This window comes from Exophiala oligosperma (genome assembly GCF_000835515.1).
Source record: "Exophiala oligosperma strain CBS 72588 unplaced genomic scaffold supercont1.7, whole genome shotgun sequence".
NCBI lineage: Eukaryota > Fungi > Ascomycota > Eurotiomycetes > Chaetothyriales > Herpotrichiellaceae > Exophiala > Exophiala oligosperma.
The window spans coordinates 1,500,330-1,512,350 of record NW_015622824.1 but is presented as its reverse complement, the minus strand read 5'-3'; the positions used below and the strand labels follow the sequence as shown (position 1 = coordinate 1,512,350).

The 12,021-nt window shown below is 49.9% G+C and overlaps 3 protein-coding genes across 4 annotated transcripts; 2 read left to right on the top strand and 1 right to left on the bottom strand.

Annotated features, from left to right (window-relative positions):
• Positions 1 to 1,708: 1,708 nt before the first annotated feature.
• On the top strand, positions 1,709 to 6,893 carry PV06_07818 (uncharacterized protein). Its single transcript, XM_016409100.1, has 2 exons — positions 1,709 to 1,968; positions 2,155 to 6,893. The coding sequence occupies exons 1-2, from the start codon at positions 1,853 to 1,855 to the stop codon at positions 6,407 to 6,409; spliced, it is 4,371 nt and encodes a 1,456-aa protein (XP_016260854.1). The 5' UTR covers positions 1,709 to 1,852; the 3' UTR covers positions 6,410 to 6,893.
• A 51-nt stretch (positions 6,894 to 6,944) lies between these two features.
• On the bottom strand, positions 6,945 to 9,505 carry PV06_07817 (the record flags this gene model as incomplete). 2 transcript variants are annotated; one of them, XM_016409098.1, is made up of 6 exons in its annotated part: positions 6,945 to 7,611; positions 7,689 to 7,763; positions 7,997 to 8,120; positions 8,212 to 8,387; positions 8,585 to 9,390; positions 9,451 to 9,505. In XM_016409098.1, the coding sequence occupies 6 exons, from the start codon at positions 9,503 to 9,505 to the stop codon at positions 7,399 to 7,401; spliced, it is 1,449 nt and encodes a 482-aa protein (XP_016260852.1). In that variant the 3' UTR covers positions 6,945 to 7,398. The 2 variants fall into 2 exon arrangements, with proteins under 2 accessions (XP_016260852.1, XP_016260853.1); XM_016409099.1 differs by having other exon boundaries at positions 7,689 to 8,120.
• A 788-nt stretch (positions 9,506 to 10,293) lies between these two features.
• Positions 10,294 to 11,465, top strand: PV06_07816 (uncharacterized protein; the record flags this gene model as incomplete). Its single annotated transcript, XM_016409097.1, has 2 exons — positions 10,294 to 10,647; positions 10,696 to 11,465. The coding sequence occupies 2 exons, from the start codon at positions 10,294 to 10,296 to the stop codon at positions 11,287 to 11,289; spliced, it is 948 nt and encodes a 315-aa protein (XP_016260851.1). The 3' UTR covers positions 11,290 to 11,465.
• Positions 11,466 to 12,021: the final 556 nt, after the last annotated feature.

The following is a 12,021-nucleotide window of genomic DNA, read 5'->3' as shown; positions in this document are numbered from 1 at the left end:
GGCGATTTCGCATTGGATTGGTAACCCCAGACCTCCTTTGTCGGAATTACTCTCTCTACAATGCCTGGCCCTATTCTGATCGCAAGCCTCACTGCACACAAGTCCGGATGGTGCGCTTCAAGCCACTCGGGTCATGGATCGTATTGCGACAGGCCAGCCCGGACGCTTCAACTGTGACATCTTTTGCATATACTTTTGTCATACGAGGTTTCCAGGTCCACTAGAGATGCTACGTGACCGGTTCCCCCCTCGTATCTTACATCGGGCTGCAGCTGAAAGCTGATGCTGCAGCTTCATCAGGGCTCTCTAAACGATGAGGCTGCAGGATGTGCCGCATCTGGAACCAACCTAACTGCTTGCAATTGAAATAACAGCCGAGCACCAGCATGCAGGAAGCCTCAATGCCATGTGTTGAACCGTTGATCCTTGCACCTTGTGTGTTCGAAATGAAATTGCTTCCAGTCGCTGATCAAATATGAGATGGCAGGGACATAACAAGGAGGGGAACATGAGCTCATCTAGTCGTGACTCGTTGTTACACAGCAGTCAGCCGGATGATTTGTCCTGGGAATGCTGGAGAATACTCCGTACTCCGTAGTGCAATGTGATTGTTGAAGTGTGTGCTTTTCGAAGCACGTTGCTGTGCTACATATTCCGAAGGTCCACATGCTGATAAGGTACCCGGCGGGATATCCTCTTCTAATGCATCCTAGTCTTTCATGACGAACCGAGGATGCATGATTTGTTCTCCAGGGGTAAGCCTATCAGTTTTGTGTTCGGCTGCACTGTACTCAAGCTTGAGGCAAGCACAATGTCATACCCTTTACGGACTTTGGTAATCTGGGCTGTTGTCGTCAGAGCCTGACATGACATGACTGGATGAGAATCGATATGATCAGCTGTTGAGAAGTTTGCCGTAAGAGCAAACGAGTGAAGCATTTTCTGGGGAGGATTTAAAGAGTTGGACCGTGTTTGAACTTCAACACAATGTCAGACAATGATAAGACGATACTAGCGGCCTCTGCCAACGCTCAGCAGAAGACCAATACCGAGGTGCTCGTTTAGACTGGGAAGAATATCTAGTGCATTGTACTGAGCAGTCGGTATCTGACTGCTCAATTCGATAAAGCACAACACAGGGAACTCCTCGCAACCCACAAACGTGGTAAATGGGCTTCGTCGTTAGTATCGAGATCAGAGTTCCGATACTATTGTAAGATTGAAGTGAGGAATGGCCTTAAGCAAGCTGTCATATGCTCAGAAAGCATCTTTGAAAGATTGATACCACTCAAAGGTCACCGACGGCAGTACTGTGCGCTAGCCAACCTGACGCAGGACATTATCTATTCTCACTGTGGCTTCTGAGCATCTTTATTGTCTGATTGTCGAGAGGAGGTGACATCTGCCTGCTTGCAACAAAGAGAAATGAGGATGAATGGGTTTACTTTATCTCAGAACTGTTAGCTGATCACTGCCTGCGCAAACTTGGGGCCAGCTAGAGATTCATTCAGAGTACTCCTTACTGTTTGCAGCATCATCCATGATGGTTTCTCTCTCCTCGTGGACTCGAGGCTGAAACCAATTTCCTTGGATCCTCAGCCTTGTCACGTGATTCTCCTTGCGCCAAGCGCAGCTAGACTCGAGTTCCCGGGCTGCGGGTCATAATAACCGTGGCAGCGAAGAAGCCCTGAGAATCTCATCACGACAACTTTTTGATCGACTGTTGTTCGAATCGAAGTCTGGTCCATCCGAGGAAGGTTCTTGATCGACGCGCACGCCTCGATGGTACAGCTTCTTCGACCCTTCACCGATCCTACCTCTTCCCTTCGGCCATTCCAAGGCCTCCAGTGACATGCCTAAACGTGGTGCAGAAGATTATATAACCAAAGAGCACGGTACTATACCAAACAACGCTGGAGGTGACGACAAGGTCAAAATGTCCACCGCTGCTCAACAAGCGCGAAGAAAGTCAGTATTCAATCTTTGATTTCCACCAGATCGCCTTGGCGGGCATTTCCTGTCGTTTTGTTGTTTAGTGAATAAGACTTCAATGCGTGGCTCTGGCGCGCTGTCCCAATGCATCACGCGCTCCGTTATCACTGAATCATCCGTTTTCCTCAGAACGCGGCAGCCATACTGACACACTTTATACAGAATCGCAACGCCCAGAGGTAGATTAGGTGCCAACCGACCTCATTCCTCGATGGCCGGGACGAACACTTTCGGACAAAGCACGCAACAACAGCAACCCTTTCCCACGATGAATGGTGGCACAAGTTTCGGCACAAATATGTCGTTCCCTCAAACCGGTTCGAACACGAACAGTGGCTTCAATTTTCAGCCTCCCCAATCGAGTTCCTTCACGTTCGGCGCGCCGACAGGTACTCCAAATCCGTTTGCGACGCTGAATGGGACAGGGGGACCAGGAAACAGCCAACAGGGTGACATTGCAATGGAGTCTCCGCAGAAGAAGGCAGCAACTGGAAATACTTTTGGCTCAAGTTCTGGATTCAGTTTTGGCCAGACAACAAAACAACCATCAGGCTCAGGGTTCTCTTTTGGTGGGACACAAAGCACACAACCTGCTGCAAACGGCACAAACCCCTTCAATGCGGTGTCCAAGCCAGATGACTCTGCAGCCCCGGGAAATCCTTTCGGTCAGCCCTCACAACCTCAACCTGCTTTTGGTGGTTTTGGTCAACCTACGCAAACACAGTCATCAGGCTTCACCTTCGGCCAGAGTACAAGCACTCCAGCTCCTGCCGTGCCAGCAACAACAACGCCGAGCTTCAGTTTTAGTCAAAACACGAGTACTCCAGCTCCTGCTACAACAGCCCCTAGCTTCAGCTTCGGCCAAACTACCGCGACCCCTCAATCTGCGTTGCCTGCATTTTCCTTTGGACAAGCAAGCACTACAACACAACCCGAGGCGCCCAAAGAAGCACCGAAATTCTCTTTTGGTCAGCCTCCTGCAACGACAGAAAGTCAATCCAGCGGACCCGGTTTCGGATTTGCCTCACCAGCTGCAACTCCAGCAAGTAAACCAGCGTCGACCTTCTCATTCGGCCAGACACAACAATCTGCAGCACAGAGCACATCCTTCACAGGTTTTGGTGCAAAGAGTGGAGAGACAAAACCTGCATCTTCATTGTTTGGCTCGTCTACGACTACCCCACAATCTGCAGCCACCGAGCAGCGCAGTCAATCCCCAGAAAAAGCTGCTACTCCAGAACCAGAGAAAAGTGCCACAAATCCATTCGCAAGTTTATTTGCTGGCTCTAGCGGTGCATCACCTGCCCCCGTCTCGCAACCGGCTTTCAGCTTTGGCGCACCTTCGACGTCGCCAACCCACAACGCGACGGGGTCGAGCAGTATGCCATCAAAGCCAACATTCAGCTTCGGTGCAATCAACCAAGCATCGACGCCAGCTGCAGGTACCACAGAGCCAAAATCATCAGACACCAGGTCGACATTCTCGTTTGCACAAATTGAATCTACGCCCAACGCTCGGGGACCTCAAGAAACCGTGGGAGGTAGTGTTGGAGAAGAATGGAGCAAGGGACAGGAGGATAAGACCACATCTACAAAGCCAATGTTTGGGTTCGCGCAATCTGCTTCGCCTGCACCGATTAGAGAGCTATTTCCTCCTGCGAAGCCAGATGACAAGCCAGAAGGAATGTCTCAGTTCTCTGCACTTGCAAAGGATTCAACAAAGGGTGTAAATTTTGGTGGAATGACCGAACCTCGTTCATACCCTAGGACTCACACACCTTCTAAAGAGTCGGGCTCGATCCAGAAACCACTGTTCGGTGCTCCTGCTCAGCAGACCCCTCGAACGGAGAAACCCAGTCCTGCACCAACTTTTTCAGCACCCACCACAGACAAAGTCACTGAAGATACCACTAGCCCATCTATCTTCTCAAAGGACAGCACGACCATCAAAGGCCAAGGATCAGCTGGGAAAGCAGCAGATACCGTCTCAGCGGCGGAACCTTCGAAGCATCCGGTGTACACGAAAGGGTCTCCGTTTTTTCCTGGCCATCTTGACGCAAAGAAGTTTCAAGAATACGACCGGGATTATCGTCTGCACTCATTGAATCGTGAGTTGCAGAAAAGAATTGCTGCGTTGGACCCCTCCGTTCATGACTTTGGCAATATAATTCGACATTATGTTGCAGCACGCGACGGCATTGGTGCTTCATTGGGCCTCTACAAGAGAAGCTTCGCGGGCACTAAACGCAAGGGTGACGACGTCGATGATTACGATGATGAACCTCCCAGCAAGAGAACTCGCCCTGGTGACAATGAACAAGCCCAGCCTCCACAACCTGCATCTATTCCTAAACCTTCCGGTGGCCCCTTTACACCTCAGCCCTCCAGCTTCAAAGCTGCGTCAACTACTCTTTTCCCACCCTCGGGCGCAGAGTCTTCATCCAAGGCAGCGTCTTTGCTCAGCAACATGATTCCACAGTCTGCGCCAGCCAAAAGTGCGCAGGCAGCTACGGCGTTCAATCCGAGCGCTTCATCGGCTGCTGCCGAGGAGACGAGTTCAAGCGTTGCTGCTAACCCCTTCGCGTCATTGAAGACCCAGAGTACTGGCCACAGTTCTGGATTGGCCTCGTCAACTTCGACTACACCCACGAAACCACCACCAAAGAAACCGACTTTCGAACTTCCAAAATTTGGGGGTGGCGGTACAAATTTCATGAGTGCTTTTGGTCAGCAGGCGAAAGTCAACGCAGAAAAATTTGAGAAGAGTCTTATGGAGAAGCGTAAAGCTGAAGATTTTGATTCAGATGAAGATGACGAGGAACAATTCCAGAAGCAGCTTGATGAAGAGGCGAAAGCTAAGCGGGCTAAGATTGATGCCATTGCTAAAGGGGGTTTCACCCCATCGTTCACTCCATCGACCAAGTCGGCTCCGTCAACCCAGCCAAAAGCAGACGAAACTCCAACATCTACCTTTGGCGGGTTCAAGCCCTCTGCTTCGAATCCATTTGCAGCCCTGAACTCAACGGAAACCAGCGAAGACCATTCGCAGGCTGAAGATGAAGATGAAGAGGCTAGCGCGTCACCAGCCAGCGGCGACGAAGATGGCGATGAAGAGACTCAGGAAGATGAAGGCACGGAAGCTCAAAACGATGATGATGAAGAGGCAGAAGAAGATGATGACGATGATGACAACGATTTCCAGACTGCTATGGCGAAGTCTAGGAATAGTGCAAATGCAGGCAGGAGCTTGTTTGATCGAATCGAGCCGAATCCGAACAAGCAAGACTCTACATCAAATGCTGAGGAGAACACCAACGCCTCGACAGATGAAGCGCCCACTGCACAAGCAGCAAACAAGCCCACTTTCTCATCTTCCGGCTTTGGATTTCAAGCTGGCAAGTCTACCCCTGAGACCCCCTCATTTTCACCTAACACTCCGGCTACTGGTACTTACAAGCCTTCCACTACCTTCACCTTCACTCCGACACCGCCAGCATCATCTTCTACGCCAACTCCAGGAGCTTCCATATTTGCTGGTGGTTTGACCAAAGAGGGTCCTGTCCCAGGTGAAGGATTATTTGGCTCCCGGCCAAGCACGCCCAGTAATGGCGAGAAGTCTAGTAATCTGGCCAGATCAGTGCTAACTTCGCCCGCGGGAACTGACAACACCTGGAAACAGGGTGGCGCAATTTCCTTCGCGAACGGCGAGAAAAACGCTGATGCACCTAGCTTCAAGTTCACCGCACCGTCGCCGGGAAAAGAGACGCCAAAGCCATTTGGATCTCTTTTCGGCACGCCGGCTCCGGGCGCGAAACCTTCAGATACACCTACTGTTGGATTTCAATTCGGGGCTCCAACTTCAACACCAGCTCCAGGGTTTCTGGGTGCTGTCACGCATCTTGGCGGCGGATCTGCCACGAGCTCTGCCATGTCTTCTCGTGCCACCTCACCTGGCTTGACAGATAACGAGTCTAATGCTACCAACGATACGGAAGAAACGAATGACGAGCCACAAGTGACACTGATGGATTCACGAACAGGTGAAGAGAACGAAACGTGTCTCTGGGAAGGCCGCTCGAAAGCTTTGATGTTTGTCAACAAGGACATCGCCCAAGGGACCAAATTGACCCCGAATGATTGGAATTCGATGGGCGTTGGTGTTCTCCGTGTCCTTAAGGACAAGACAACAGGCAAAACACGCGTCGTTTTCCGAGTAGAACCTAGTGCTTCTGTCCTCATCAACTCCCACCTTCTCGACAGCGTCACGTACGAGAACGTGGCGTCGAACAAGAGCGGCGCCGTCCGTGGTGCTCTCTTTTACAAAGGAAACCTGGCTCGATGGGTCTTCAAGGTCAAGACTCCAGAAATGGCCAGCGAACTCTCGACCACCATGGAGGAGAACAAAAAGTCGAATTGATTTTATATTTCTTGTATTAATCTCTTTTCTTTGTCAACATTGACTACTTTTGTGTTTTGTTTTTATAGCTCTTGTACTTTTCCCCCACAATGCACAGCGGAGGAGTTCTTGGCTTTTTTTTGCAATACTGTACAGAACAACAGAACGAGTTTCCTCTTCTTTCTTTTACAAGCCCCTCGTTGGAAGCCGGAACGGGAAGCCGAGTCTCCGTATAGGGGGTGACGGACAGGAAGGAAAGTGCCCTTGGGCCTGGCCGGGGGCTGGGTGAATCTATCTTCAATTGACTGGACTGGACTTTGCCTCAGAGGGTCAAGAAGACTTTTGAGGAGTTGGTATACTCCGTAGATATGAGGAAAAATTAATGTATGTGTCAAAAGCAAGGGTCATTAAACATGTCTGCTGGGGGGCCGTAATTGACGAGCTTTATACGGAATTGCTATCCTTATACGACTGGTAAATGCCACTTATCACGCACAAACAGGAGAATACTTAGATCGATGTTGATCTAACCTGGAAGGTTTATATCGTTTTTGATTTCTTTTGATTTGAAGCTTTTTTCATAACATTTCGCTGCAATGCTAAGTAGGTATGGTAACTCGTAGAGCAGTTTAACAACTCCCATAATCATGGAGGGTGCTCTGAGGTCTTAATTTCTTTTGGATTGTGGAAAAGAAAAAAAGAACAGAGCCTTCCATATTGTCCCATCTCTCCAAACGAAAGATCCCCAAGGTTGAGATTTCCCTCGTACCATTCACGTTGTGCGCCCCGTGCTCCGACCACAACAGGGTCTCAAACCGCGCGGTTCTTCGTTGTTCCCCCCCGCATGGCCGCACAATCACATATCTATCCGCCATCCGTCAATTTGAGAAGGCTGCCCCTGCTTCACGGTAACATCCCCGATTAAGAAAGCATCCCCGGCCAGTGGTCTGACGTTCCGTTCGTTGGCGCTCTTTTTTTCCCCCTCTCGTTTGTGGGTCGGTTGATTTGATTTACGAGTCCTCGACGACGACAGTCTGCAGGCCCTTGGCTTCCTTGTTCTTGACGTTGACGGCCTGGACGTAGCTGTACAGCTTCTCCTTGGCGCCCTCCTCGTCGTTACGCTTACGGCTGATGCGCACGCGCAGGCGGAAGGGGACTCCCTTGATGCCGGATTCCCAGACCTTCTTGTTCAATTGAGGGTCGAGGCGGACGTCCGAGGTGCCCTGTTCTACGTTAGTCTGGGTGGATTCGAATTCGTCGTGGCTGGACCACTTGACGGAATGCTTTTCAGATCACGTACCATGGCTTGAGTCGCAAATTTGCGAATCTCCTTGATCGCACGAGGGGCTCGCTTCTTGAAGCTCACACCGTGAACCTTTTATGTCACAAAAAGTGTATAAAATCAGTCTTCCGTCCAAAATGCTTGGTTCATGTTGAGAGATAGAGAAGGGTATGTGTGTGTGAGAGAGAGAGAGAGAGTCAAGGGGGCGCAAGCCATTCGGGTGGACTTCATAAAACTGATTGTCCCTCCTCTTTAATTTTTTTTTCTCCCATTGCTCCAAACGCAGGTGCAAAACTAAGGTATCACTTTAGGATTTTAAAACATACTCGCTTGTGGAGGTGGATGGTGTATTCGCGGGCGACGACATCGGAGATGGCTGATCGAGTCTTCTTGGGTGCTCCCGTCTTCTTGGGCTGAGTCTTTGGGTTGTCCTTGACCATTTTGGCGGTGCTGTTTGGTTTTCGTCAGTGTTCAAGTCTGCGTCGGTTGGCCGGGGATGGAGAGATCGTGCCAGCTGTAGAAGAAATGGAAGATTACTTACATCTGAAGAAGATGGACAGGGGGAGGTTGTTGGAAGTTGGGCGACAAAAAGGTGGTTGTTGAACTGCGACAAAAGACAAAACCTACTGGTTTGCGCAGACTGAAAGTTGAAGATTCCAAAGTGTGGGCTATTCCAAAATCGGCAAGTTTGGCCAAGATTTCGTTCACGTGATGAGACTTTTGGAGTGCTGTAAGACACTAAATACAACGGCGGGTCTTATAGACAAGATGCGCAATTTGTTCAATGGGCAACTTCTGCTCCCTATGGTCTGAGTGGAATCCATATTTGAGGTATGGAGGGAATTTGATATTTCTCGTCCATGGCATATCTATGGCCCGCTTTCGTCCTCGAAGCGTACTTTTCCAGCACTCACATCAGGATAGACATCGAACCTTCTCTGAGTATAAATAGGAATACCTTTCCTCGTCTCTTCAATCTTTGCCCCGTCAAGGTCAGCGTAAACAGTCACCTCGTGTTCGTCCGCCTCTGTCACGACCTCGGCATTTGGATTGACAACCATTGAGTGCCCATAAGCATGATATGTTGCATCCATATCTCGTGCTGGACTGCACATGGCAACGTAGATCTGGTTATCCATGGCTCTGGCGCGTGCTTGTAAGGACCAGTGCATCGGACCGGTTGTGGTGTTGAATGCGCCGGGGTAGACGAACATGAATGCTCCTTTCCTGGCTGCAATCATGGCCAATTCCGGGAATCGAACATCGTAGCAGATGGCCAGTCCTATCTTACCATATTCTGGCAAGTCAACGATAGTCACCTTGTTACCCGCGGTGAGCACATCACTCTCTTTAAATTTGATCTTCCCGGGAATGTCTATGTCGAATAGATGTGTCTTCCGGTGTGTGGCCACAAGCTTCCCTGTCGGCGAGAAGACCAGCGAGGTGTTGAAATACTCTTTCGTCTCTGGAACAAATTCCGGTATGCTCCCTCCTATCAGATATGTCTTGGTCTCTGCTGCTACCGATGACAACATATGCCATGACGGCGACTTTTCTGGTGAAGGAGGAGACGGCAGAATGGTCTCTGCGTATTTCGGGAAATACTGGCAACCATACGGCGAGTTAAAGCATTCTGGGAGCACGACCAGCGATGCCCCGGCTTTGGCTGCTTCGACTATCTTGGACCGCGCATGTGCAAGATTCACCGTCTTGTCACCACCTGAATATATACATTAGACCTATTCCCATGGCTGGACCGGTAATGTCACTGACCACTTACCTGAGGCTAGCTGAATGAGAGCCAGCTTGAAAGGCTTCTTCAATAACCCTGCCATGGTGTGCAAAATGAGAACAGTTGCAATGCAGGACTCGTGATGGTGGGGGATTGAAAGGTTCTAAAGCAATCCGTCGTGATGGTGAAGGGCGCAGTCTCCAGGTAAGTCAATCGGAGGTCGGACTTTATCCCGAACTGCCGGACTTTGCAGTCCGAGGTGCTTCACCTCTAGAACTTCAATTTTGTTCCACGACATCGAGTACATTCATCCATCACAAGCAAGGAACATGCCATCATGGGTACGTATAGTGCGTTGTCGGCTCGCAGCAGACACCATATCAATTGGCGAAGGGCATCACATTTGCTTTAGCAAACATGTATGGTGAGCTTCTTCAGACTTGATGCAAACTGCTTGCCAGCCTTAGGATATGGCCTCAAATGGAAAGAGAATGCCCAAAACAAGTCCAAACAATTCCAAGAGTACTTTCCGCATGTTTGCCTTGTTGTCTTCCTTTGATGCCGTTTGACTTGCGGCTGTCTACAGCACCTTCTTTGTTCTACCTGGGCAGGCGTCAGACACTACTTCCAGGTAATCGTGCCTGCATCTTGTAACAAGACGTCGCCATGCCTACTTGCCAACTTTACAAATACACAACTGCTGCCCTTCTCTTTCCCACATACTGCTTCAAGTTCCTCTTCTCTGACCTTCATCATTGTTGTCACCTGGGTTCACTGCGATCGAAGCAGACGTAGGTGACTGTTGTGTTTCCTCTCTTCCATCTCGAAGTCCAGCACCTGACGCCACTACCTCCGCGAGACTTCACATTCAAGGCTGTTCCGCTGTCTACCATGACTGAAATAGCATCTACCCCTCAGACTGGCGTCAAGTCACCACCGGCTGCAGATACCATGACTGAACCCGGAGCTAATGAGAACGGCACTGCTGACAACATTCCCTCCCAAGAGACGCTGGGTGCTACTCCTGCCACGCTTGCTACATCTGCAAACCGTGGAAAGGGTATGTCGACAACTCGATCCCATGTCAATTACAAGTTCGACCCTGCTACTGAGAACGAGATTCGTGATCTGATGCAAAATGCACGTAATGTTGACAAGACCCATCACTTCAAATCGGACAAAGACACGACAAAGCTGGCCCATCTAGCCACCAACTTGATTCAGCTATTGAATGCAGAGTACATTGTGAGTTAGTCTGAACGTCATGCAATCTTTTCTGACGACATGTCTTAGGCCAAAGATATCATTGTCCGAGCCGTTGCTTACATGCAAGGCGAGAGTCAAGTCCCACCACACCGTGCTCTCACACAGGCTCACCGTGATCGCAAAGCGGAACGTCGAAACACTCACAGCGGCCAGAAACCTCATAACATCACCAACGGGAACAGTCGTGTTCGTGCTACCAGTGAGGGTATCAAGGGGGCTTTGGGCAATAGCAAGGTTGAATCGTCCACATCTGCAACTCCTCAAAAGGCGGACGTCAATGCCAAGGCGGTAGACTCACCTTCACAGTCAAGCTCAAATGGCGAGTCCCCTGGCAATGCCACAGGCTCCGAGAAGGAAAACACCTCCCCAGCAAGTGCCCATGTGACGTCGAACAAGCTTCCCAAGAAAAGCTACTGGAAGAATCGACGTGAAGCCAAGAAAAGAGCAGTGTCTCACAATGCTGGCGTGGCTGGACACAATGAGAGTGGCAGTACCAACAGCAAAGCCGAACCGAAGGACGCTGCTACCAGTCAAGCTACACATAACGGATCGGTCGTTGTTGAGGCTAAGGACACCACTGCTAGCAAAGGTCATCCAGAAACAGCCGTCAAGCAAGGCTAAGACGCCATGCTCCAGGTTGAAAAGGAGGCGAGTGCTGCTTCCCAAGCCTAAAGGCTCATATGATCATCATATGCTATCACAAGCATCAAAGAATGAGACAGTACGCAAGGTGTGTGAGATTATGCTTGCAGCGATGGAGGGAATGGAGTTTCACATTGCAGTTGGCGGAATCCAAGATAACTCAAGACATCCAAAAATACTTAGCAAATGGCAGATATAGATTTGCGCATCATTCTCTCGACCCAATTCATACATATCGCAATCCATTAGAACATGCAGACGTCATCCACACACCTCCATCTCATGAGGTAGAATACGTAGGTGTTCAGATCTACTCCAGCTCATCCCGCGTTATCAATCTCGGACTGTCGCTGCCGGGGAAGATCCACAAACTCGGGCCGAATGCGAACAATGATTGGATTTGAAGCGTGATAACCGTTCAGGTGTGGACGCGGAGACGGATTTGGGTGGTAGACAGTCTACTGGTCTGCGCAGCCAGCACCGCATGATATTGTACTAGGCTACCCTAAGAGTACAGTTAGTCTCTCAAGAGTTCCAAGCATCCATATTCTGCAGATCAGCACACGGTGTAGAATGTAGGGCACGAGATTCAACATAGACGATTTCTTTGCTCAGATCGCACTCTCATGACTCCACTAAAGTTCTCAGTATCACGACTACGGTACACACAAAGCTGGTCTGCTGGGAATTCACATTTGAAACAGTGATACT